A 27,451-nucleotide genomic window follows, 5' to 3' on the forward strand; every position below is an offset into this window, starting at 1 on the left:
CAAAGAGCCCCGTGTCCATTCTCGAGCTGGTGGGGAGCAGAGTAGGAGGGACAGGGGATGCAGTGCAGATCCTCTCTGGCCTCCCTGGTGGGGTATCCCCACCTTTGTGGGGTTGCTGGGTGCTCCCACTGAGTCTCTGACCCTTCCTCAGCCTGCTGCCCCCTGCACACACAGGGCTGGGGTGGCCAACTAGGGCACTGAGAGGCTCAGGGGGTCCTGCTGGAGGGGGTTCAGCCCCCCATTTCCCAGGGAATGGGGGTGAGCTGCCAGGAAGGAGGGAACAGGTTGTCTGCTCCTCCCTGAAGGTGAATGATTGCTGCTGGATCCGGCTCACAGTGGGACTGGGGAGACCCATTTGTAGCCGGGATAGGAGTCACAGGACAATCACTTGCAGCAGAAGATTATACAGTGTCAGAGAGGACCCTGAGGGGTCACAGGAGGGAATTGCAGGGTTATGAGGGTCACGGGGGAAAATGGGGCTGGCACAGGGGGGATGACAGGGGTTATGGGAGTCCCAGGTTGTATAGGGGTCCCAGGAAGGGATTAGAGGTGTTTTGGGGGTGGTCCCAGAATTCAGGTCTGGCCCCATGAGACGTTATGGGGGTGGGTCAGAGGGCAGCTATGGGGGTCCCAGGAGGGGGTTACAGGGGTTATGGGGATCCCAGGGGGTTACAGAGGTCCCAGGCGGGGACTAGAAATGTTTGCGGGGAGACCCAGGGATGCTGGCATGGCCCCAGGAGGGGTTATGGGGGTCACAGGTGGGGGCCTGTGAATCTGACAGGAGGGCACTGAGAGAGTTTTGGGGGGCTGTGGGGTCTCGGACGGGTTAGGCTACACTCAGCCTTTGCAGGTGACGGGGGATCCCGAGGGTCCCCGCGGCGGCCGCGCTCCGCGCCCTGCTGTCCCCCGCCGGCCGCCGTACCCGCGCCGCGCGCGCTCTGGCCCCCCTGGCGAGGCGGAAGAGCCAAGATGGCGGCGACGGGAGACCCGCTCCGCCCCCGCTCCCTGTGCCCGGCCCGCGGCCCCGGCCCCCGGCGGGGCTGAGTTCCCCGACCCCGGCCCCGACACCGACACACGCACCGGCCCCGACACCGGTACCGGCCCCCGGTGGGGCTGAGCGTCCCGGCCCTTTCGCCCGGCCCCTGGCACCGGCCTCACCGCTCCCCACCGGGACATGCCCGGGTAGTGCCCCCTGCCCCAGCACAGCCCCTCCCGCCGGGCCGGGCTCGCACCCCTCGCCCCGCATGGCCCTGCCGCTGCCCTGAGCCGCCCGGCGCCCCCCGGCCCTGAGCCCGCGCTCGGCCCGTCCCCGGCGGTGCCGGTGAGCGACCACGAAGATGTTCTCGGCCCTGAAGAAGCTGGTGGGCTCGGACCAGGCTGCGGTCCGCGACAAGAACATCCCCGCGGGGCTGCAGTCCATGAACCAGGCGCTGCAGAGGAGGTTCGCCAAGGGAGTCCAGTATAACAGTGAGTCGTGCGCGGGGTCGCAGGGGCTCGGCCAGCCCGGGGGGGACACGGCCCCGGCCGGTGGCCGCTGGGACCCCGGAGGGGCTGGTGGTGCGTGTGCTTTTCGTGTGCCTGGTGGTGCTTTTACCCGCATTGGCCCAAAGGCAAGTGTAGAGTTAAGCATTGGAGCTCGTGGAAGCGTGGGAGGAGTGAGGGATGGGAAACTTTTATCTTTCGGTGCAGGACTCGGGCCCCGCGGTGCAGCAGCGTCCCTGAGTGCTGCCTGCCGGCTGTGGCACAGCACAAGAGGGCCTTGTACATCAGTTTGTGTCAGTTCAAGCATCAAGCGGGTAGCTCCCCTGAGGGCGTGGGTGACCTTCCTTGCAGCCCCGAATAATAGTGTTTATAATTAAGCTCTAGTTGTTATATGATAATGGTCTATTAAAAAGCTCAGCCCTGCCAGGCTCTAATGAAAGGTGAGCTGTGAATGCCTCTGTGTGCCCTTGGTACATCATTCATCCCGACTGTCTTCTTTGCAACTGATACATTTGCTCTTTTCTTAGGGAATACTTTCAAAATTCTTTTCCTCTCAGTGTTGAGGCTTAGGGCTGTGTTTTTCCCTTTGAGGCCAGTAAAGGTGATTTTTAATACAGTGTTTCAGGAGGGCACTGCAATTATGTGAAATCAATCCCAAAGTAACAGTCGTGAGACAGGGACAGCAGTTATGTCATCCCTGCTGAAAATGGAGTGGGTTCTAGGGAGCGCTGCAAGCACCAGCTCAGTTGTGTGGATTCAGGCAGGCAGGGAGGCAGATTGCAGAAGGCTGAGAGATTGGCAGGTGGGAAAAAGACTGATTTGTAAACTTGGCACTGTGGAGGCACACGTTTCAGGAATAGTGCTTATGTTGGATCTTAGTCTGGAACAGAATGTGATGTAGAAGTTAGCACTTTGGGTTTTGGGGTGTTTTTTGCTTTGTTTAATGTTATGGCTATTGACTGCTTTGGGACTGATGTGCTCTGCTTTACTGGGGAGAGCTTTTGGTGCCTTTATCTATAGCACATCTGCTTAATTTATAAAATTAGTGTCTTAGCAAGCAGTCCTGAATGTGAACAACAGCAGTGTGATTGTTGAGAGTGGATTTCCAGTGAAAGATGGAGGTGAGAGTGAAACTGCTGCCTTGGAATATGGCACTGCATCCTTGAACATATACCTGGTGATCTGCTGGTCACAGACCCTTGAGCTGTGCAGAGGCTTCATGTGGCCACAGCCACAGCCCAGAACACCTGCGTGCTGTACTGGCATCTGAATATCTGAGATCAGGTAGCTAATACCAGCTTGTGAATTATGTAAGAGAGAGGAGTTGACTCCTCAGACAGGGCAGGTTTGTGCTGCAGACAGAACAGCTCAGCTGTATCCTGCTGGCACAGCAGTGGACAGGACCAGCTCAGTTCTGTGGTGACTGACCCGTGGATGTGAACCTGCCTGCCATTTGTGCAAGGCCAAAAATGCCAACTGTAGCTTCACTGCTTTTTGTCTTGTTACTGAAAGCCTCAGGAAAGCTTTTTGGTTTGTGCTCTGTGTTACCAGGATTTGTGTTCTAGTTACTGCTTTACAGCTGGAATAAAACTGCAGCTTTCTGTCACTGCCTTAAGGCAAGCTTTCCAATCTCCATAGTAACTCTTCCCAGCATCACTGTTATATAATATTTATAGGAGATACAGGCTGGCTTACAAAAGGGCTTCCAAGTACCCTCCACAGCCTCGGCACTGGGTAGATGGGGAATGTTCCAGCATGGTGAGGTGGTCACAGCTGAAGATGGGCTGTGAAGGAATGTCATTACAAGGGCTGTTGCTCGGGAAGGGCAGAGCTGCAAATCCTGTGCATTGCCAATTCTCCTTTCTGGACAAATCCCTGACATTCAGTCGAGGAGTGCAGGACACGGTCTGGAGCCACCATTAGCACACACAGATCTTTACAGCTCCTTCAGTTCCCCTGGAGCTACCTAAACCATAGGGTGCTGTGATGACTTATTTACAGAAACGTTTCCTTGCTGCATTAGATTACTACTGATCCTGGACTAAAGACTGTTTCCTTCCTAGAAATATATTTAATGTGCTGAGAATGCTTTGGGTTGTTTGCTGATAAAGCGGGCCAGGACCTGAGCCTTGTACCTGGCTCTGGGTGCTCGCCGAGGGGCTCAGAACAGCCCCCTGTTTGAGGGAATGCTGTTTGAGGTGTTTTAATGGCACTGACAGTTACAAGCACTGGGTAGAATGTACCACTAAACTGAACCCAAATGATTTGTTTCGATGGTTGCTCTCCCACAGTCACATTTTCAAAACGAAGAGCATTGCAGGGTGGGAGGGTTTAGGTTTCTAATGAAGTGATGAGAGCAAAGGCCAGTACCAGCCCTTGGCAGCAGTCACGTCCTGTGCTTGGGACATCCTAATTCAAAAGGAAAGCATTTCCATATGGCATTCCAGCACACACACTCCTTGTTTGCTCTTTGTACCACCTGCACAGAGCTGCTCTGGTTTCTGTACTGTGGCCCAGTCAACACCAAAGTTCCCTGAGCACTCAGAAGGCACAGAGCTGAAAATGATGGGTCTGTGCCATGTATGTAATGGCTGGGATGCTTATAGGGGATCATGGTTTCAAGGGTGGGGAAAATGGGGAACCAATCCTGGTAAGAGCTTTCTCTTGCTTTCCTGCTTGGGATAGCCTGGCCCTGGATCAGGTGTGCTGTGTTGCCACTCTGAGGGCTGTGCTGGCCCTGGGAGGAAGCACGGCCAGAGCGAGTGGGCTCGGTGGAGAGGGAAGGTGGATCTCGTTAGGGCAGTGGTGCTTGTTTGAACAAATTACAAGACCAATTACACAAGGAAGGACTAGCACAAGGGTACTCAAACTTGACTGTTTATGTAAGGCAGGGATGGGCAAACAAGGGTGAAATGAATGGCTCTGGCTGGTTATTCCCTGGGAGTTATCCACTGGTGATCAGGGAAGGTTCAAATCCATCCATCCTGTTCCCCAGAACAGAGAACACCTCCTGCTCTGGGCTTTATATGCTGCATCCAGTGTGCACATCACTTGACAAACCCCACTGCTGTGTGTGCCTGAAGCACAGGCTGAACAGTCACCAGTACTGAAATACCAAAGGCAGTAGCTCAAGAATTCCCCCTAGTCCCTCTCCTTATTCCTTTTCTGCCTAAAATGTGCCTTCAAAGATAAAACTTAATTAATATTGCATATCTGTTTAGTAAGCATTATAGTCCTTACTTTTTTTGTGTTGCTTTAAAGTCATAGTTCCCAGACTCTGGTAAGTATTTTCATTCAGCACAATTCCCAAAAGAAGGGCTTCTCCTCTTCCTGCTGCTTCCCACTTTCTCTTGTTTTCGTCTATGGCCTAAAACAGGTGTTTGTGCAGCATGTGCCAGCCCTACTTTGCCTGCTGCTTCGCTTGTGCTTGTGCAGGGGGTCTGCAGAGCAGGTGGTGCTGCTTCTGGCAGCAGAAACAGCTCAAAGCATTTCAGTTGCAGTCCCTAAGACCTTAATGAGGACAAGGTTATGGATGTCTGCATGGGGTTATTAGTTTGGGGATCTTTGCTGCGGGGTCCTGGAGGAATATGGGCAGAGCTGGGAACTCCTGATTTCCAGTTCTAGTTGGTCTGAGACCTGGTCTCTGGGCCTGTATCTTCTCTGCTTTTGTTTCCCCCTCTGGAGAACGGAAATCCCTCTGGTTTTCCTGAGGCAGTAACAATATGAATAAAGTGATTTGTTTAGCTTTTTCCTTGCCACTTGATCTATTCGCCATCCCTACCCTTCTTCCCACGGATAATTTCCCTGCCTTTGCTGCAAACCTATGGCTGTTTGCAGTAAGTACTGATTTAACTTCAAATCAAAACAAGGCAGAAGTTGTTACTGTCCTGCAGGTGACAGCACTGACCTCACCTGTCATTATGCTCCTCTTCCCACATTCATCCACAGCCCAGGATGTACCTGCCTGGCTGTGTTAATTTTTGCCTTTATTATCTTCGTGCTGTGTTAGTAAGTAATTTTGTAAAAGAATAAACAGCTCTGAAAAAGAATAAACCTCTGTGTACAACAGCAGAAGCACAGTGGAACTTCAGCACGAGACAGAAGTCCTCTACAGACTCTGTATATGTTTTATCTTCAAGTTGACCTCTTCAGCTCTTTGAAATCACTGCAACAACTCCTGAGCTGCAGCAGAAGGCAGCCTTTGGTTGCAGATCTCCTTGCCCAAATGATGATGTACAACCTAATGCTAATCACCTTACTGCCATTAGATGTCTGTGAGTAGCCCATTTTCCAGAGAATCGTAGCTCCAATTCAAAACGCGAGCATAAAAATCCAGTTCAGGCCAGTTTATGTTTCCCAGTAACCCTGTGGTTGCCACTAAAAACAAGGATGGTATTTTAAAAAAAAGTTTCTACACTGTAACAGAAAACTTAGAAAACAATAAGTGGGGTTTTCAGAAAGAATCAGGTAACATTTGGGTCAGCTCTGGAAAGTTCGTGATATTAATTGCTACAGTTTTTGATATTTGGACACTTGATTTCTGTGGAAGAGTTTGAATGCGTTTCTGTCTAAACTGAAGCAACCAGCACAAGAGCCTCGTGACAGGAGGTTGTAGCCAGGGAGTTGGGCTCATCTACCAAGTGGCAGGAGAGGAAATGGCCTCAAATTGCATCAGGGAAGGTTTAGTTTGGGAAAATTTCTTCGCAAAAAGGGCTGTCCAGCCCTGGCACAGCTGCCAAGGGCAGTAGAGGAGTCAGCATCCCTGGAGGGATTTAAAAGCCATGTGGATATGGCACCTGGGGACATGGTTTAGTGGTGGCCTTGGCAGTGCTGGGGCAGTGTTGGACTAGCTGATCTTAAAGATCCTTTCCAACCTAAATGATTCTGTGATTCTGTTTTCTCAAGGAATGAGAAGTGTTTAAGGAGAAATGGAAATGGTAGAGGAGGTAATGGAGGGAGAAGCCTGGCAGAAAAGGCCAGCAAGGGAACAGGGTGTGGTAGAATGGAAGTGAGGGCCAGGGAGAGGTAGAGAAGGCAGAAAGATGGGAGGATGTTGCTAAAGGGTGATTTAGATCACTTAAAGAATCAGCAGCAGTGTATGAGCAAAAGTGGTCTGAATGTGGTGTTGTTCAAGTGTGACTTGACACCACTTTATGGCAAGGTTCACTCTGCTACTGAGCACATGCATGGAACACCCAGAGAAAAATGGAGTTAGAATTGAGCTGGAATGAGTTACGCAGAGACTGGAGATGCAGGAGGCTGAGGGAGACCCTCCTGTTGGGTCACAAGGTTCAGAGGGGACCCCCTTTCTAAACTCCTGATCAAGCTTACATGCATCTGGGTCCAGTCTTAGTCTCAGACTTGGACAGCGGTTTATGTCTAATGGAATTATCTATACAAAGTTTATAATAACTAATACTGAGTATCAATTTCATTAGTATTAACTCTGCATGCCATCAGTCCCTTACTGTTGGGGTGGAGGGGTCTCTCAGTCCCAGGTAAGGAACCTGAGACAGAAGTGCCCCAGCTGAAGGGGAGAGGCAGTCCAGCCACAGTTTAGACAGAGCTCTGCTTAGACTCCTCAAGAAATCTGTCACAGGTGAAAGGTGTCTGCCTCAAGGAGAAGCTTAAGAGGTGTCCCAGCTCCAGGGGACACAATGCAGCCACGCTGCTGGGCAGAGAGAGCTCAAGGAAGGCTCACATGGGCTGTCATATTGATGGGATAACGTGGGGGCTTGTAGTCTAATTGCATACAATGGGAAGGGTGTGTAGGAGACTTCTTGTACCCACAACTTCTTTGTTCCTTGATAAACAAGTCTTGGAAAAGCCACCTAGCATTCTTGTGTTAATCCATGATTGGTGTGGTGTTCCAGCCTCATGTGCACCAAAGCTGGCTGTGTCACTGCTCCTCTCTGGCTTTCCTGGAGGAGTTCTTGGTCCAGCTACGGCTCAGGCCTTTACCTCCTAAACCAAACTACTGCTGGTTTGGGTAAGGGATCACATGCATCTGTCACAGAGCAGAGGCTCAGCGGGCTGGATTTTGAAGATTCAGCCTTGCTGGTGGTTCTTTCTGCTGAGCTGGTGTGAGTCACTGAATAAAGATTGATTTTAATGACTGGGGCTCATGTTTTCTAATGAACCCCATCATGCCTGTGTAATATGGGAGGACTAATTACATCTGAATAATGCTTGTAAAAAGTTAACATGCCTTTCAGAGTGTTCTTCAAGTTGTGTTTAATCAAGTTTATTTGTCTGCCTTTTCTTTTCCCCAGTGAAAATTGTCATCCGAGGGGACAGGAACACTGGGAAAACCACACTCTGGCACCGACTACAGGGAAAGAAATTTATTGAGGAATATATTCCGACTCAGGAGATCCAAGTCACCAGCATCCACTGGAATTATAAAAGTAAGATGGAATAGAGTGGAGGGACTGACAGTCATGCGACAGTGCCTTGGGGGAGGAAATTCCACTGCAGCCTCATTTGCTTCTTTCTTCTTGGGAGATAAAATGGTTTCTCATCACTTTTTATTTTAATTTATTATTCATAGTTTCTCAGTCATGTTTTTAATAACTTCGCAGAAACTGTATGTTTTAAGTGCTAAAGTGTCTGTGGAAGCCACAATTCAAGGGAAGCATTTAATAGGTGGTCTGAAGTATTTGAGATATTTGTGATATGCTTGACATGTTAAAGAAAATGAGTTATTATGTAAATCTGGCTTTGAGGCTTTGGGTGTTGCCTAGAAATGAATAGCAGGGAGAAAACTAGATTTCACTGATGAAAATATAAAGAGCATCTGGTAACTGGGGAAGGTGATGTTTCAAAAATTAATGTAGTACTGTTAGCTCTAGGCTGAGTTACTGAGGCACAGAAATACCAGTGCCTTTTTTAAGTGTTTGTTGGATTCTGGGTGATCAGATATGATTTTGTATTTTAATTTTCCCCATTATTCTAATAGTATAAAGTGGCTGCGAAAGCCCTGCCTCTTGCTTGAGGAGACACTGCAGGCATTGAAATTGCATAAGGCTGTGACTCAACAGTGCATCAAGTCCAGCTTTCAGGTTCCTGAAAAAGAATGCCACAGCCTTGTGGGATGAACTACTGATTCAGTATGAAATTGTAAGACCGAGTGTGCTGTACACAAACGGTCAGCAGTTGTTTGTCATTATCAGACATTGTCCATCTGCCTCAGTCAGACATTCTGTTGAATCAGATACTGTCCGTCTCCTCCCAGCTGGGAGAACATGCATTGGGGTGAGCACCAAAATGAGTGCTGGGTCTGATTCACCACTCAAATTTCTATTGTCAGGTGATGCCACGATGCCCAAGTCTCATGATAATGCTCACAAAACTACAGGGTATGTTCACCAGCAGATCTGCTGTGGTCACACAGTGTTTCCCACCTGCAGCCAAACCTCTGGCATGGTGTATGCTGGCTGTGGCATCCTTCCCCTCACTCCTCTTCCTCTCTCTCAGGATATCAGCACATCAGTTACTGAGGAATGAACACAGAGCTTACAAGTTGTTTGGATGATGGAAACTATCTCCAAAATCAAACTTGAATGCTTCAGCCTAAACAGACTTAGATCATAGTAAGAAATTAAATTCCTCTTTCCTGGATATGCGAGTGTAAAGAATGCACTGAGTGTTAATTGTGGGTTTCTGCATTATCACGGGTTAAAGGTCAGAGTTGGGTTTCGTCTCTGATGGGTGTAGGTAACATAACAGTGCTGGTAGATACAACCTCAGAGTCTGGCATTTAATTCTAAGAGGCTTATTCTTGCCTAACTGTTTTTGTATCCATAGACAGGTACAAAACGCAAGTGTACATGCAAAATGGTGTTTGGAGAAAGATCCAGTCATCTCACCTGTGTCTGCATTTCTCTTCCTGAGCTGAGGCTCAGGCACTGGCTTTTTCAACATGGGTGCAATAATGGGATAGGAAACATCTACACCTGGGGTGGCTTTGCTGTGTACTGAGAACCACAGGTCTATCGGTTATTTCTGGTGCCCAGTTCTAACCTCGGTGTGCTGGGTTTCTGTAGAACTCCCTGGCCAGAGCTGACAGCAGTATGTACATATGCTGATGGACTTTCCTCAAGGCGAAGTGTTGCTGAGCTTGTCTAACTATCTGGAAGGCTGTACCTGAAATTGTGCCTTTCATTTGTGTTTCAGTTACAGTTGTAAAACACTGTACTATTGTCTTAGTAATAATTTCCAGCAGTATAGGAAATTCTCCACTGACCTTCTTAATACTTGTTTTAAAATGTAACCCCCATTTTAAAAGATGTTATAAGGTCTGTTTCCTGCTTTGAGAACTTTCCATCCAAGACAGGTGATGTGGGCCCTCAGAGTAGTTGGCTCAGATGTAATTCCTGCCCCGTTGGCCAAGTTAATCAGTAAAGGAAAAATAAAGTTTGTTTTTCCTGTGATCATGCTCTCAAGCTACCTTAAATAAACATTATGAAGTAGTTGGCAGCAAATATTTACAGATGTTAATGAAATTGCTGTCAAATATTGAAGGATTCTTACATTGCCTGGTCTTAGAAGAATGACATTTTAGATGTGGAATGTAGCACCTTCAGAAATTTTATACTTGAGGAATTAATAAAGGTAGCGGAATTTGAGTTATTTCTTCCTACGCAGAATGAACAAAGTTGCTTTTCTGTACCAGTTGTAATGGATATTTGTAATATTTTTGTCCAAGTAAGGAGTTACCATTCCTGACCCTAAGGAACACTTTTTTAGATTATGCTAGTCACCAATTTTATTCTCTGTTTGGCAGCCTCAGAAATGAAGTCTGAAATAAACATTGGCAAATAGTTTCGTTCAGATCTTTTGAATGCTTTATGGGTGGGAGTGAGGGATGGCAGAGCTGCCCTGTGCTGTAGGATTTGTGATCCAGAGCGAATGAAGTGAATCTTGTCATTGCAGGAGAGTAAAAATGCCTGAGGACCTGTGAGTTCATGGTGGTGAACCCACCCACAATCCGATGATTCTTATTTTTGAATGAGTGTTCTTGCAATTGGAGTCTTCTCACAGCTCTCCACCGTTTTCTGGGAAAGCAGTGTTCAGTGTGCTATGGAGTACCTGGCCAAATAGCAGCTGAGAACAGATCTTTCCAGTGGTTTGATCGTGGTTTGTGCTAATCCAAGTTAGGGAGCTGAAAGGATGAACTGGCTCTGTTTTTGCTGCGACATCCCTTCCAGAGCCAGTTCAGGTGAGATGCTGCTGGGCATGAATCACACACCAAAGCCAACACAGCAGCACTAAAGCAATTATCCTCTTTCATGATCAGGATCATCAGGAGTGACACTAGTGATGAAAAAACTTCCTGGCTGTGAGCTAGCAGGAACATGTGGAAATACAGTTTTGGTTTTCTTGGATCTCATGCAGAATCTCATTTTCTTTGAGAAATTTCAACCTTTCCCTCAGACAAAAGGGGTGTCGAGCAGGTCTGTGGGGGTCAAGAGGTTCAGCTTCCCAGCTGCCTGCTCAGCAGGGTGTCAGTACTGCAGAAATCACTCAGCAGGTCAACAAATCATAACTGAGGGTGTGTTTGGCTCCTGATAAGGAGGTGGAGAGCTCTGAAGCTTGGGAGCAAAGTCCCAGTGCCAAGCACTGGGTCACCTCATGGGAGAACACTGCCTGTCACCACAGGGGTTCACTTCTCTGAACTGGGGTTCCAACTTCTCCCCAGGAGCCCCTTGTTAGTGCTGATGTACAGCTTCACGTGGCACTGCTGGAAAGAACAAGTAGCTTTCTGGGCTCCTCCCGAGCCCCTGCAAAATCTGGCATCTGGAAAAGGCAAACATCTCCTACCCTTTTACAGCAAGTCTTGATTGTAGAAAGGCACCAGGATTGCCTTATCACCTGCAGGGCAGGAATTTGGGGCAGACCTCCACTAGCTGATCTGTGTCCCAGCACCCGCAGGGGCACGGCACACCCTGAGCAGTCCAGGGCACAGGGAGAGCTCCTTTCAGTGCCAGTGCCACTGAGTGAGGAGCTGGCTCAGTTGGGTGCCAGGGGAATGACTAATATGTTGGACTTGAGCTGCACATGGCTTGATGGTATGTAGGAATGTTCAGGGACAGAATTAATTTGGGGAGTGTAGTGGTTTGAGCAGAAGTGTTCAGACTGCAGGCTGCTGTACACCCATGTGCTTTCAGTCCTGCGAGGCACCGGCTTGGCTGACCTGGGGGGAGTCTCCTGTGTGTCCAGTGCCCACTGCCAGCTGGCACAGGGGGAGATAAGTGAAAGTTACTGTGAGGAAAACAGAGGCCGATTTTGCATCATGCATAAATGTAAAAAACGATCTTTCTCCAGAAGTAGAGGATCAAAATTTTCCTTTATTCGTAATCTGTCTTTACAATATTTTGAAGCATTTAAGTTAAACCAACAGTGAATTCTGAAGAGAAAATTTTTCCTGGTTGACAGTGACACTTAGCTAAACTCTCATGCCATCCTGTGAGATTATTTTCTACTCTGAGACATTATCCTCCTATTCCATTGCTTTATGTTCAGAGCTGCTCCAGCTACAAGCTTTTGCTTTGAAGCCTATAACATTTCCAAAAAGCAGCTGTTTCTTGGAACAACTTTCTGAAGATCAGACTCCTTGGATTCTGTGGAAACATTGAATCAGATCTGCCTGTCCCTCATGCCACCCAAAAGTGAAACTGCTGTCTGTGCTATCAGTGCCAGTCACTGGAGTTAGAATTTTGCGTCTTGCTTAAGATTTTAGCAACTCAAATATACAGTTATGTTACTGCTTGTAATTTATTGATGCTGCAGCTTGTAAGAGGCAAAAGTGCCAGTGAGACCTTATTTTTCACGAAATGCGCCTAGAAATGTGCAGAGAAAATATGTTTCTGGTAGCTGCAGGGGTGTCTGCACTGGCTGTCACGTTTACTTGGAAATGCCACTAGTAAGGTTGATCTTCCCTAAATGTGTGTATTCCTTCTTCCAGTTGTACGTCTTGCTTATAGACCAGACTTTATCCTCAGAATTAAATTTTCATCATTTTTGAAGGGCTATGGAAAGCTCTGTGTGTTATGGAAAGAATCTACACAAAATACTTACAACACGCTTCAAATCTGACATGAACCATCAAGGAAATCCAGCCATCACTTATGTGACTAAGAATTTTTAGGAAGTTCTTTAGATGGCATGGTTTTGGTTGACAGCTTGGACCTTCAGCAGTGCACCACCTTCTTGTTCTGGTTGGGTTTTCTTCTCACACAGGATTTGCTTTTCTTTTGGCATTGTTGTGCTACTTTCACCATGTTGGCTTTGGGTTGGGCTCTCTCTGGTGAGCACTGAGTGATGGACATATCACTGAAACCTTCTTTTAATCTTTTGTTTTCTGATTGTGCTTCCAGCCACTGATGATATTGTGAAAGTTGAAGTATGGGATGTAGTTGACAAAGGTAAGATTTATAACTTCTTTTCTAATGGAGATCTATTGTTCTTTCTCAATTTTGATTAAAAACTTACATAGAATATAGAAATACCTACTTATTCTACTTTGAAAAAACATCTCTACTTACTTTTTTCAAGTGCACAGATATTACTTCCTGAAAAAAATATGGAAAGGAGATGTGAGTGTCCTATGCTGAGAGCCCATTATCTAGAATCTGAACTGATCTGGAATCTACTGATCAAACCCAGAAGCAGTTCAGAAGCGGTTGTTCCATGTGCCCATGACAGATGAAGTAGCCTGGTGCTCAGTGTATTCAGATTCTCTGAGCTTTAGAATAAACTTTACTTTCTTCCCTTTATAGTTTGCTGTATGTTTAGACAGGTTCCAAGTTCTTTTCTCTGGTTCTGAAAGTTCTTGTTCAGCTGTTTTGTGAAGGCATGCTATTGTTAAGTGGATGAAACAGTATCTGCAGTGGGTAGTGCTTGCAGGGGGAAAGGATGAAAGAGAAGCCAATTACTTAAATTTACTTACGACAGAAAATGCAATATGTGCATTCTCAAAAGCTTTTCTAAACACCTAGCCAAGGAAAGCATTATGATGTATAAATACATTTTTCATTAGTTTTCAATTTTTGTCAGAGTGTAAACTTCTATTTTATAAAAAGTAAAGCCAAACCCCAAAACATCTGTGAAGATGCAGGCTGGATGCAGTGCAAACTGGGATAGGCAGTATGATCTCTTCCTGGGAGGGGTTGGGGTTCAAATGTAAATCTCAGCAACCCATTCTGTAGCCCCAAATGCAGATCTTGTTTGGCTTTTAAGAGGCATTTGGTATCAGTCAGGCTCCTGGTTTAGTGTGAGTATGGTCAGGAAAGCAGCTGTACAGGTGAGCAGCTGTTGCTCTGTGGGTTATGCTCCTTGTTTGGTGTCTCTCTCTGTCAAATCTGTTGACCACAGTCATCAAAACTTAAACTTTGATGGTTTGTCTGGTGCTGCCTTTCCTGCAGCCTTGGCTGGAATCCATACTGTTGTCTGAACGGCATCTGAGGGGCACCACCTCTGCCCCACCACCTGTGCAGCTTACACTGAGTACACCTAAAACTGAGACAATAAATACAATAGGGAGTGGGAAAGAGAGAAATTAGCTGAATTGTATTCAAAATAGTAAAACCAGAAAAGTAATTAGAGGTGGTGGCTCTGGTTCAGATGCATAATGGAGCCTTCAGGGTAAACTTGAGCCAGGAACTTTAAATGAAAATCCTGTGTACTTTATCTTTTTATTGGTTTAAGCCCCAGTTTTCACAGTATAGACAAAACCTTGCTTTGGCCAGAGTTACTGCTGAAGTCAGTCTGATTACAGTTTGGCTTTTGGATCATGGGATGACAAGTGAGAAGCTGGAATCTGAGCAAAACATCTGTGTTCCTGCTGCCTTGCAGCTTTGGTATGAATAGATAGATAGTTAATTTGGGAATAATGTGGTTCCAGCATTTATTTCTGTGAATAGCTTCTCTGAGCAGAGTCATCTTCTCAACTAGAGACTTGTAATTTTTCTGGCAAAGCAGACGGGATGTGATACATGCAGATGTTGATAACAGCTCTTCTGCCCCTGCTTTTATTTCTGACAGTGAAGCCTGTGTTAGAAATTTCAAGGGACTCTCTCTCTTCCCTCCACTTTGTAGCCTTTTAAAATAAAACTCATTCTGTTAAGATCCCTGCTTATGGACCACAGATATGTATTTTTTGCAATCAGTTGTGCTCAGTGAGTGCAGTGTAAAAAGATGTTAACAAAATCAAATCCTTTCCTATTACCATAGCATGGTGGATTCCTGATAAGTGCAACTTTAGGAAAATGTTCATATTAACCATTAAGAACCTGCTCATATCTAACTTTCATATTAATGTTATCTCATGACATTTTTATTTTCCTTCTGTATGCTTAGGACAAAAAATCCTCCTGCGCGATGCTTTGGGTGAGAGCCACACTACACTGCAGACTTCCAGTAGTAAAGTATCCAGTGCTGCTGTAGCGTAGTGCTGACAAGACCAAATCCTCCTTTTGTTTCCTTGCCTACCAGATCCTGGCTAATGTGCATATTTAGACTTGGGCAGAATGCTGCATTTATCAGGCTGGATTTGAAACTGTCAAAAAATGCATGTTCTGAACATGCATTTCAACATGACGTTGTTTTCCAGGCTAAATTCTTTCACCAGTGTTTCCCCATTTCCTTGTTGGAGGAAATTAGGAGACTTCTATTTAAATGAAGATGTTTGAAGCTGCGTTGGAAGCCCTGAAATGGGTTATTATGGCTTGACCATCTAACAGGTGTATCCATGAACTGCAGTTTTCAACTTCAGTTGAGTAAAGCAGCTTTGAGCTTTCCTTTGCTGTGCAGTGCTGCCATGGTGCTTGTCACAGGGGGCTGGGGGGAATAGCAGAAGGGAATTGGACCCCAAATTTCAGGGAATTGCACCCTGAAAACTTAATGTATATTTCTGAAGTTAACAGTGATTTTCCTCTATGATGCTTCTCCTGGTGCTCCCCAGTAGTGTGTTCCCTGTCCTTGCTGGTTCAGCAGGGTGGGTTTTACCTCCAGAATCTTTTAGGATGCAGGAGGCAGCTCTGCTGGCCCTGCCTGGACGGTGACTTAGCTTGGTGTTGTTTATTTAGCATCCAGAGTTAATTGAGAAGTGTGGGGAGGTTTGTTGTGAAAACTTAAAAGCTATGAGGTTGGTTAGTGTGGTGAAGCAGAGGGGAATGGCAGCTGCCAGACTGTGCTGCTCCTCTTTGCTTGTTCTTGACTCTTAGGGATTCTTTTTTAAGATGTTCAGACTCACTGGAGTCCCTACTGCATTCTCTGTGGGCCTGCTCAGGGAGCTGGACTCATGTCTGGAAGGATGCTATTTGTTAAATCTTACCAAGTTGAGCTTGCCCCCAGCTATGGATTGTATTGAATTTTGTGCAGCATGTGTAGTAAATATCATCTCCTTTGCTGCCTTTGGAACTGATAGAACACAAGAAAGATCTCTCTCAGCAAAAGTCACACTACTGACTCATCTTTCTGGCTTTGCAGCAAGTTGTGTAACTACTGCAGGTCATAAGCTGTAACGGATCCTGAATGCGGAGAAGCTGCTTGAATGCAGGTGATTCAGGAACAGTTGTGAATTCCTGTCTTGTAATTTCTGCCAGTTTGGTTCCCACATCTTTTCCCATACGCGCCTGAAGGGATCAGATCATAGTTTTTTCTATTGCCCACAAAATAGCATGAACTGTTTCCCTTGTATTGGAGATTCCTTTCCTTCTTGCTGCCCTTTCACCCCTCTCCCTCTCAGAGTTGTGCTGCAAGAAGAAGGAAAGATCATAATTCATATTTTTGTTATTTTCAGACATCCCAAGTTAGATAACACAGGGGATGCAAATATTCCAGATGTGTATTTTTGACTGGTGAAGGGAAGCAACTCCCTTGCACTGTGGACAGCATTTGTTGGCAAGCTATACTGAATCCTTGCTATCCTGCACCAAAACTGATGGTACACAGAGATGCAGAGACTCGGGTGCTGATCACAACCCGAGTCTTCTGGTGTCCAGTAAGAACTGTTCAGTAGATTTTGGAGCTCTGCTGCCACAGGTGTTTGGTGTCAGTGTTGCTCCTATGCTTGTGAATAAGGAGCAGCCATCATTTCAGGGAGAGAACCTGAGCCATCACAGCACAAAGAGCCTTGTTTTCTGATTGAGGCTCCTACATTACCCATCAGTGCAACCTCAAACACACAACTCTCACCATGCACTTGCCTTTACAGGCTGAATTGCATCTTTTCACTGCATACATTTTGCCTCTATCTGGCTCATCCCGCAGTTTTGGTTCCAAAAATAGATCCTGTGCATGAATCTGTACACACATGCGCTTTCCAGCTCTGTGACTCCTTTGAGGTGACCTCCTTTGCGGCACTGATGTGCCGTGTGCGAGAAGATTACTCATTTCTCTGGACCCACACAGAAAACCATGAGCAGGGAGAGGCGTGCAGGTCATATATTCCATCTCAAAGCGTTGAGTGTAAGTGTGCCTGGGTTAGGCAGACACCTTGATTGGTCAGGATGGGAGGAATGGTGGATAGTATTTGTAGTTGCTTGAGCTTCTCTTGACTTAGAAATTTAGGTCACGCAAAGCATCATTTAGCAGTGACTGCAGAAATAGCAATGCTTTGATATTTAGAGAAACCACACAAATGCCACTGACTTGAAATGAATTGAAGTGGGAAAAGGCGTGCATGGCCCTGACAATCCACACCTTCAGCTGCGCCGGGAGAAATCAGAGCCCATACTTGGATCCCTCGGGGAAACACAATGCCCAAATGAGGAAGGATCAGGATTAATATTTCTACTGCTTTCAGATGCAAGCAGTAAGATGTCATGAGTGGTGCAACATTTTGCAGTGATGCGCAGAAGCACCCACCAGAATATCCTGCTGTAACCTGCAGCATTAAAACTTTCCTTAAATAACTGTATTTTCTAACTATTTATCCTTGAACTGGGTGCAGGAAGAACAAATACTTTGTTTCACATGCAGCATCTGGCAGAACCCTGAATTCCACAAGTCTTCACTCAATGTGATTCAGCAGAGTTGAAGAGTTGGTGGAAGCTATTTTGGTCCTCAGTGTTGCAGAGTCTTTTACAGAGTCACTGGGAGGGTTTTTGCAGGTGCATCTGAGCTGCCAACACCTTCTGTTGTCAGCAACACAGTGAATTTCTAGAAATCATGAGAAGGAATCCCAGGTCTGTGCCAGTATAATTTAGTTAGCTTGTCTTTATTTAGACTAAGAAAATACAGAACAAAGTTAATTCAGAAGTGCAGCTCTTAACTGCTGTCAGTAACATCTGGGAGATACTTGGTATCTGTAGAATATCACTCCAGATGATGCAGGGTTCTTCATTGTGCAGTGCTTATCATTGATAAAACTCTGGAGACTCTGAACACAGAGTTTAAACAAGAGGACAGATTTTTTCATTGTATGTCCACAGTAAACCTTCTTGGCAGTAGATGACAGAAGATGTTGAGACTCCTGACTATCCTTAGAGCCAGATGTCTACACCAGAAAATCATGTCAGCTGATGGCCACTCTGCTGGTCGTAGGTGCAGATACACCCGTCTACTATGACTCCAGGCTGTAAGATATGGAAACATGATTAGAGTGTAACTGATGTAACACAAAGTTTTCAGGGAGCTGAGGTTTAAAAACACTGACTCCTTTTCTGGGAGTGCTGAGTCAAATGCCGGTGGTACTTTAAAATGTCATTTTGTGAACTTATCAAGTGCTTCCCTAAGCTGTAAGGAAAGGGAGAAGACTCAGGGGGCTGCCCTTTAACTATGAGGGCTGGACTTTAGCCTTAGAGGAAGCAGATGAGTTGGAGAGAAACCTGTAAATTGCTCCAGGTGGACCCATGGCTGTGGGACTGTGAGGCAAGACTCTAGAGTGGTTTTCTAGTGTCTTCTCCAAGTCTGTCGCTTGTTGCCTCTTACACTTTTCTGGGAGCTTAATCAGAGTTGTACCTGTCTTCTGGCTTATTTCTGTGTGCTTTGGGTGATACCTTTGGAGGATTTCCTTTCTGCACCTACACTGGTGATGCCCAGACCCAACCCTCCGGCTCTGGCCTTTGGAGCACATGTAGGCCCTCTCTGTCTCCACAGCCCCGTTCCCACAGTTTATTTGCTTTCACTTGGATTTCCCCTTCTGTAAGTTCTGTCTGTCTTTTGACTGTTAAATTCTCATAGTCACCTGCCACCCCTTTTTTCCTTAGTCATGAGGCAGCCCAAAGCACCTGATGGGCTCTGAGGTCACATTTATGACCTGACCTCTTGCTTCAGGTCAGTGACAGCACAGCAGTATCACAGCTTCTCTCAGGAAGGCTGCACATGCAGTTGTGCCATCAGTCAGAGCAGCCCCATGAGCTTTTGCTTCTTCAACACTAATACAAAAAAAACTGCAACAAAGCAGCTTCCCTTTGTGGCCAGGAGTGCACCAACCCTGTGTTACTCAGTCATTGGGGCTTTATGCTGTGAAGAGCATGGTTTAAGCTACCCCAGATATTCTTACTGCATCTTTGAATAGACTAGCTGGGATTCTTGACATGGGGAGCTTGGATTCCTCAACAAGGCATGCCTGTCCTACCCCTTCTCATCCCCCAGGCTTACAGTAGAAGTAGGATTTGCTTTAAGGTTATGTTCAAACTGCTGTGGTCCTGCCCAGACCCATCCTGCAGTTCTCTGCCCAGTGTAATGCTTTATTTTTTTTTGTACAATTCTTTTTAAGGAAAATGCAAAAAACGAGGAGATGGTTTGAAACTGGAGAATGACCCTCAGGAGGTGAGTCACCTGGGATGCAGAGGTTTGCCTCTCAGGGGGAGGCCTTTCATCCACTTTTGGTCCATGGAGAGCAAGTTCTGTATTTGTTTCTGCTCTAAGACTGGCTTGGCAGGTGGGTGAGGGGCAGTGGGACCCCTGATGCTCTGCACTCTTTGGTCTGTGCATTTCAGCCCTTCTCCTGCCCTCACCACAACTTCCCTGCTGGTTTCCATTCTGTCTTTTGGAAATGACTGCACTGCTGAGGTGTTTGCTCAGCAGCTTTGTACTTCTCTGCCTGTGGGCAGTGGCAGGAAGTCCTTTTGTCAGGGCCTTCCTGTGGGGCCTCAAGAAGTCGCTCAATGCCTTGCCCTGGCTGTACCTCAGAGCTGGGCTGTTAACCTTTCACTGGTGCCAGTGCTGCTCAGGCTGTGTGGTCAGATGAGGACAATTTTCCTTAAAATATTCTCCCGTGGAAAAAGCCTTTATGAGAACAAATAGCGCAGCTGCTTCTTCCTTTGCAAACATGGTGCGTTTTCCACTCCTGGGAAATGAGTGAGAATTGTTCCGGAGGCGCCAAATTGCAGCAGGAGCTATGGAGACTCAGTTGGGACCTGTACTGTCCAGTACTGTCTGGACTTTGAGGCCTGCAGAGTCCAAATGATGAGAAGACAATCAGGTGCTAATAAATTCTGTCGGTCCTCCATGAGAGAAACTGCCTCCTGGCTTTGGACACCAGAAGGTTTAGGAGTATAGTCAATATTTGGATCAGCAAAGAGATGGAATGGGAGTTGTGCCCTCTGTCCTCCACCCTGTAGCTTATATGGAGTTTTCTTGCCAACGCAGGATTTGAGAGCTCAGGGGAAAAGGGCAGGGGTGGGTTTTAGCATGTGCTGTCAGACACTGTCAGGTGCTTCATGTGCTGCTCCTGTGGGAAGTGGAAGCTGGGAACCACCACGTGTCTTACTTCAATAATGATGGCGTGACATCCACAGATACTCCTTAGGGTGGTTGCCCCTTTAGAAGTTTGCCTATTCAGCACTGTATCTGTTGCGTTCTGTACAAGCCTAACGTTGAATCAAGTTATTTGCTGCTTCTTTGCCTTTATTTCCTCAGGCAGAGTCAGAAATGGCTCTGGATGCAGAGTTCCTGGATGTCTATAAGAACTGCAATGGTGTAGTGATGATGTTTGACATCACCAAGCAGTGGTAAGAGACCTTCAGTGGTATCTCATGATTCTCCCTTATTTAGGCAAAACAAATTACTTCTAGATTTCCAGATTCCCAGTTGGATTTGAGAGCTGATAACCAGCCTAATGAGTTGAAGCAAGCTTGTATCCCTTAAAATAAAAGCTTTGTCTTGTGACATGGGTTTTAATAAACCCCTCTCCTGGGCTTGTTCCAAACAAGCAGTGTCCCAGTAGGTTGTGTGCTGCAGTTGCTGATACACTGCTGGCTGAGGCTTGATAATTAGCGCTATCACAGGTGCAAAGTGCATGTTACAAATCCCTGCTCCCCAGAACACAAGGGAAACGGGAATGCTACTGAGGAATTCCCAGGAAGACTGGTATTAGTATGGATTATTTAGAGGCCCTGGGCTGCATTAATGTACAGAAGTAATGAACTGTTCGTTTTGCACATCTGCTGAGGAGGGTGAGGCAAATATGGAAACCAGAGTGGGAAGAGGAGGGGGTAAGAGCTCCTGCTTTATATTTAAGCTAATGTTGTACAGGTTTGGTGTTGGTCAGAGAGTCTGGGGGAAGTTGAAAGGAGGGAAAACTTTTCTTCTACTGACCCCACACAGTTTTGCAGGACTGAGGGAAACATTGCTGTAGGAGATGTGAGGTTGCTGGTGGAAGTGGATTATTGAACTTATCAAGTTGTTTTGGGATAAAGAATGATCCAAACATATTGAACCTTAATGTATTTCTCTGAGGGGACAAAGAATCCACAGAGTTGGAAGAATTTTGGAAAAAACATTCTTTGGTTTTTTTTTTCCCTATGATTTGTGCATGAAGCTGCTCAAAGAAGGATGTTCCCACTCATCTGCCTTTTTCTCTCCCTCTTCTCTGATGAAGGACATTTAACTATATTCTGAGGGAGCTTCCTAAAGTACCGACCCACGTTCCAGTGTGTGTGCTTGGGAATTACCGGGACATGGGGGAGCACCGGGTCATCCTGCCGGGTGACGTGCGGGACCTCATTGACAACCTGAACAGGTGAGCTGTGCCACCTGGCAGGGCAGCAGGGCTTGACTGCTATCTGACATCACCCATAGATAACCGTGTTTCACATCCATGTCACGTGCACCCTCTGCCCCAGGGCCTGGCTTTGGGCTCCCAGTGTCTCACAGCAGCATCTGCTGACACGATGGGCTCTGATCCGGGAGCCTGCTCTGGGCAGGTTGTTTGCTGTGTCCTTGAAAGCAGGGAGGGCCTGGCAGCAAGTGCCTTTCAGAAGTGCTGTTCCCAAGAAGTCATATTTTTTCTGAATAGTCCTCATGTGAAAGAATCCTCTTCTTGCGGCACAACCATTCTCTGCTCTAAGTAATTCAGCTACAAGAGAGCCAGCCAGTGCAGCTGTCTCCTTGCTCTGCCTCTGAGCTTCCCCACACAGCATTTACTGGGCACAGCCAAGTCATACACCTCTGTCACCAGCCAGACAAGAATTTCGCTTATGCAGAGGTCTGAAGTGCTCTGTTATATAGTATAAAATACTATTTGTTGGTCAAGATTCAGTAGATTGTACCTTTTTATGTCATTTCATGTCTTTAAGGTAATTTTTTCATTTTCCTCATCTCTTACTTGCTTATGCCTGTGTCAGTCACACAGAAATGGTGTCCGTTTTAAGACTTTGTCCATGATGTAATCATTTCTTTACAGATTCATCTCTATATGTGATTTTTGTCACTCTGTTTGGGGTTTTAAACCAAAACCATCACTGAGAAATGAGAAACTTGTATAGCTGTAAATCTCCAGTATAGGAAACCAACATCCCAGTGTCCTGACTGAGTATTTCTTAGCCTAGGAGGCACATGACACTGTGACACACCAACAGCCACTTTCTGCCACCCTTCAGGGGATCAAAGCATGAATTTTGGCTGTGCACAAAATAAGAGTCCCAGGCAGAATGATCCACTGGCCTACATTTGGGGGTGGGGGGATGGCTTGTGGGGCTGCTTGAGGTGTGTAATTCAGCCAGTGCCCCTGTGTGTGCAGTCTGTCCTGGGTACAGTGTTCTTCTCTCTGCTTGGGACAGGCCTCCTGGCTCCTCCTATTTCCGCTATGCTGAGTCTTCCATGAAGAACAGCTTTGGCCTCAAGTACCTGCACAAATTCTTCAACATCCCCTTCTTGCAGCTGCAGGTAAGAAAGGGATATTGCCCTGGTGTGCTGGGTGGGTGGGACAAATTGTATTTGCTCTGTCTCTATCGCAGAAATTTGGTATTTGGGGTTTCTTTTGGTGTTAAAGGATCCTGAGTAGATTTTTGTTTTTATTGGGGTTGGTATAGCAATATTGTGTTAGAACATTGGTGCCTGTGACATGTCTGTGGTTGCAAGAGGATTTCTCTGCTGAGTTCCCAATACTGACTTCTGGAGAAAGGCTCCAAGGGAATGAGTAACACTGACATGAAAATGGCATCCAGTGGTGCAGTTACCAAGTCAAAAATGTTGCACAGACACATTTATTAAACTTTGGATTTCAATTCTGTTCAGTTAAAACTCAGATGAGCTGAGATTTGGTCATGAACTGAACAGTTCAGGAACCTCTGTTTGCTGAAAATATTTGCCCTAACGGTAATAGATCTGCTTGGATCCTGTGCACACGGATCTAATCTCATATTTTCTTCATAATTGAGGATTCTTGGGAGGGCTGAAGAGAAAGGCAAAGGCCAGATGGGCAGAGAAGGATTGGATTCTCAGCTGCAGACCTTTAGAAGAGGCACTTTTGGGGTGATCCTACTGGGATCCTTTGGGATCAATAGTTTATGTTTTCTAAGGGCACATATGATGTTGTGTCATTGTCTTCTGTTGAATGGGAAAAAATAGGCAGTTGATTATCTTTCACCAGTAACTGAAGTGTCCGTGTGTATTTCTATACAAATAATCCCCACTGGAATGCTAGTTCAGAAGGAGCTGGAATATGTTAGTAGATGTTACCATGTCCTCAGGCTGCAGAGCAGAAAGAACTAGAATAAGAGAACTGGATGTATTAAATCCCAGTAAAACAAGTCAAACAATAATTTTTTTAGGGGGCAGTTGTAGAAACCTGAGCTATAAATCCAACTTGCTGCTCAGAGGAGAAGATTGAAATCTGCCAGCATGGTGCTGGTGAAATGTTTGGGTTTATAACCTCAGCTCCACTGGTAAAGGGGTGTCTGGTGGAAATCACGCAGAACTAATTCCCAGGTTACTTTTGTTAGTTTTGTAGATCTGTCCTTTTTTTCTCTGATAGATGTTGATAAGAGACAAAGCCTTCCTGCCAGAGTTGTTTCTGGAAGCTGCTCATGGTGATACTGTTGACAGTCTGTGTATGCCAGGATTTTCCCTGGCCAAAGTAATAAGCAAGAAATTCTGAAGCGTTTGTAGTATTGGGTTTGCTTGGAAGCAGCTTCAGGGTGTGAGTCTTAGGGGACCTTTCATCTAAATGTGCTGTGTACAAGTAAACATGATCTATTAATCTGAGACTGAAAGCAATTAGGACACTTTGATAAGGTTACCAAAACCAGATAACTTTTTGAACAAATCTTGGTCTTTAGGGTAAAGAAAAAATAAATCTTATATAACCTTTAGTTGTTTGGAGATTCCAGTGGTGGTTGCTTAGGAGAGGTAAGGGAATGGGGTGAGCAGCTCACATTTGTTCTCCTGCTCAGTGAGCTCAGGGTGCCAGTGGAGGTAGCCCAGAAGGTGCAAGTGCCATGTAATTAGACTCCCACATCCTGTGGCTTTCATGTAATTAAATAATTCAATACTGCAGAAACGAGCCTGGGAAGACTTCTCCTTAGAATTTAGTTCCCAAAATGTGCAAGGGGAGTTTTGGATGGGCACATGTAAACCATACTTTTAAATATGTGTGCTCTGTTCTTTGCACCTCAGCACAGAAGGTGGGACCTGAGGAGGTTGTCCTGTGGCTGTCATTCCAGGAGAGCTGCCTGGCTGTGCCTTTAAAACAGCAATGTCCAAACTAATTCCTGCAGTTCTGTGCTCATACGGGGATTGCAGGCAGGTGTTTTGGTGTTCATTCTGATAAAAATCCCAGCACAGGATCCCCGTGGAAATACCTTGTTCCATTTCCCTGCAGTGTGCAGGAGGTCCCCGGCCTTGCCTTCTGTGCCAAGGGAGGTGACTCTGCACATTCGGAGGCTTTTAGTTGCTTCCCCCCAGGCACTGGGGCTTTACTCGATGTCAAACTTCAGCCGAGTTGGGCTGTATTGGATTTTCCAGTGCCCCTTGCATTTGTGCCACAGGTTTATGGGCAGTGCCTTCTGCTGCTCCACAGTAGCTGGCTCGGAGCACTTTGCTGCTCCTGGAGACTCATTGAGAATCTTGCCTTGGAGTGCACAGGGACCAGGCCTGGGCCTGATTAACATCCAGTGCAGTACGATGCTGAATTTGTAGGAACATCGCAGTTAGATTTAATTCCTAAAGGTTCTGCTTATGCCTTCAGAGATTCTTGCCAGTACCAGGCTCCAGAAGGGAGTCTTTTCCCAAGTACTTTGGAGCAGGGTAAAGGCAGAGGGATGCTGCCAGGTGTAAAATGCACATAGGATTTACTCAACCCTGAGGGTTTCTGTGTCCCTCAGCACATCCCCTGCAGCTCTCCAGGGGCAGAGTTGTCCAGCTGTATCCGAGGACCCAGGCTGTCCCTTAGGGTTGGTGTCAGTGGCACATTCCTGTGCTCAACTTACAGTCATGCATCTCTCACAGAGAAAGCAGGGCTGAAATCCATACCCCCAGCACAGAGCACGTTCCCTCTGGCAGCCTGGGCTCTTCAGTTATTTATCAGTTCCTTTCCAGGGGCAGGGTTGGCAAACCGGAGGATGCAGTTTAGCTGTAGGTATTGCTGGTGGCCCACAACTGGGATCAGGTCACCCAGGCCTCCGGATGCTGCACTGGAAGGAGACAGGATTCTGCAGACAGCTGAAATTGCCTTTTCCCAGGAAGCCCTTGAATGTGGCTTTCAGCCAAAGCATTGGTCTGTAGCATATGATTTATTCCCTTCTTTTGGGTTATTGCTAAAATAAGCTGTTGCTTTAATATTTTAATACCAGCATGGTAAAATAGGATTCATTTTTTGACGTATTTGGAAGTCTGCTAATAGTGATGAATTTTTACAAAATTAGTTGAAACTTGCTCTTAATTAAATCTATATTCTTGATTCACTGTGATCTGTGAAAATTGAAATAAATAAAACCCTGATGTGTGTCTCAATGCCAAAGTGTGAGGCAAGGCAAACCACTTGTTTAATAAAAGTCATTATCAAAGAGCCTAAGGTAAGCCCTGGAGAGCAGTAGCCCTTCTGTCTCTGTTTGCTCAGCTAATTTGCTCAGCATTTATTTCACCCATCTTAGGAAATTGGGGACAAAGAAGCAGCAGACTTGCCCTTTTTTGTCTCATTTTTGCTCATGCTGCCTGAATAACATAGGAGGATGACATCTACTACTTCTGAAATCTTGATTTTCTTGAATCTTGAGTTGTAAAATCTAGAATTTGAATTCTAAAATCTTTATTAGTACTTCTGATTAGTGTAGCACATTTAAATATGTATAGCATATTTTTCTGAATCTTTCTTGTCTGTAAACCATGATAAAGGGAATTGACATTAATAATGATTTCATAATTCTTTGCATACATGTTAATTGAAGTCAAGTTTCCATCTGAAGAGAGCTTTTGAATTTGATGAATAAAAATAACCTAGCAAAGAAAACAGGAATTGCTCCAAGCTCTTAACACAATGGCAAAGGTAAACATGAAGCAGTAAATTAGATTAAATGATCACAGAAGCTCTTAAATTTCAAGAAAGGCTGTGCCTTCCAGTAAATTTCAGTGTGTTTAAGGGTTATCACCTGTGATGAATCACCTGGTCTTATAATACAAAATAAAAATTACTTGAACCTTGTCTGCTGATATCAGTCATGATAGAATTTGATATAAATTGGCCCGCTCCATGGAGGGCTTGGGCTGTGCCCTGACTGTGCCCTGGGTCACAGCAGCGTGGTGTGGTTTGAATGAGCCAGATGAGTTGTTTGCTCTTAAAATCTGTACAGTGTCTTGATGGCTTCAAAGTTGTCATGTCTGTGAAACCATAATGCCAGCAGCATGTGCACATAGGGACTGAACACCATTGCTTCATGCAAATGTTTGTCTTCACAGAGGGATTTTATTCTGGGAATTATGTAGTAGATTTCCTTTTGGCCTTTTAGTCTGGTGGGATCTTCCTGCAGTGAGTTTATGTGTTGTCAAACAGGGAATTAAAAATTCACCATGGTTACTGATGCCAAACTTCAAAAATATTTGTCAGAGTGGAAACCTTAAATGTTCTTGGAGGATAAGGCAGTTATAAAAGCAAAAACCTTGGCAATGCAGAGGAAGTGTGTGGTTTCTCTTCCATCTCCTCCTGCCTTGGCTGCACCCCTGGCACCAGGGACCTGCTGTGATGGGGACAGTGCAGTGCCGTGAGTCACCGGCCGAGCTCAGCACGAGCTGTCCCTGCTCCTGGGCCACACAGTGCCTAGGCAGTGGGAGAGGGAGGACTGATACTTTCAGACGCTGAACATTGTGGCTTTTGACTCCGGAATTCGGGGTGTGAGCTGGTCAGCATGCCCCATGCTCAGAGCCCCCCCAGGAGGCAAGCAGGGTGCCAGTGCCCAGCTGTGTGCCAGCCAGCTGTGCCTGAGCAGAGGGGACGGGGCTCTGGGGCAGGATTTGTATCACATACAGCTCTAGTGTTGTCCAGGGGATCCAGAATGATGTTTCTGAAGGAATGGATGCTGTGTCAGCCCTGTGCTCAGGGCTGTGGCAGAGCCCTTGGAGCTGGCTCAGCCTAATGCCTGTGGTTATTGATCTCTCCTCACTGCCATCCGGGCTGTCAGGAGGAGGGAGTCTGTTAAGCCAGCACTTCCCCTCAGCTGAGATTTTTGCTTGGGTTCTGTTGGAAATGTGGGAAGTGAAGGACTGAATGGGGCTGCCCTGGGTTACATTAGTGAAGCTGACTCAC

General features: G+C 46.2%; 1 protein-coding gene across 3 annotated transcripts in view; it reads left to right on the forward strand.

The window, feature by feature from the left end:
- Positions 1-856: 856 nt before the first annotated feature.
- Positions 857-27,451, forward strand: part of RABL6 (RAB, member RAS oncogene family like 6) — a 54,760-nt gene continuing 28,165 nt past the window's right edge. Inside the window, exons 1-8 of one of the 3 annotated variants that reach the window (XM_051807950.1) lie at positions 857-1,467; positions 7,755-7,889; positions 12,861-12,908; positions 14,842-14,871; positions 19,208-19,260; positions 20,353-20,444; positions 21,314-21,454; positions 22,494-22,599. In XM_051807950.1, coding sequence (XP_051663910.1) covers positions 1,338-1,467; positions 7,755-7,889; positions 12,861-12,908; positions 14,842-14,871; positions 19,208-19,260; positions 20,353-20,444; positions 21,314-21,454; positions 22,494-22,599 — 735 coding nt within the window. In that variant the 5' untranslated portion in view covers positions 857-1,337. The remainder of the gene's footprint in view (positions 1,468-7,754; positions 7,890-12,860; positions 12,909-14,841; positions 14,872-19,207; positions 19,261-20,352; positions 20,445-21,313; positions 21,455-22,493; positions 22,600-27,451) is intronic. The other 2 variants (XM_051807948.1, XM_051807949.1) reach the window with 2 other exon arrangements.

The sequence above is a fragment of the Manacus candei genome, unplaced genomic scaffold (assembly GCF_025592945.1).
Source record: "Manacus candei isolate 608988 ecotype Guabito, Panama unplaced genomic scaffold, ASM2559294v1 h1tg000071l, whole genome shotgun sequence".
Lineage (NCBI taxonomy): Eukaryota > Metazoa > Chordata > Aves > Passeriformes > Pipridae > Manacus > Manacus candei.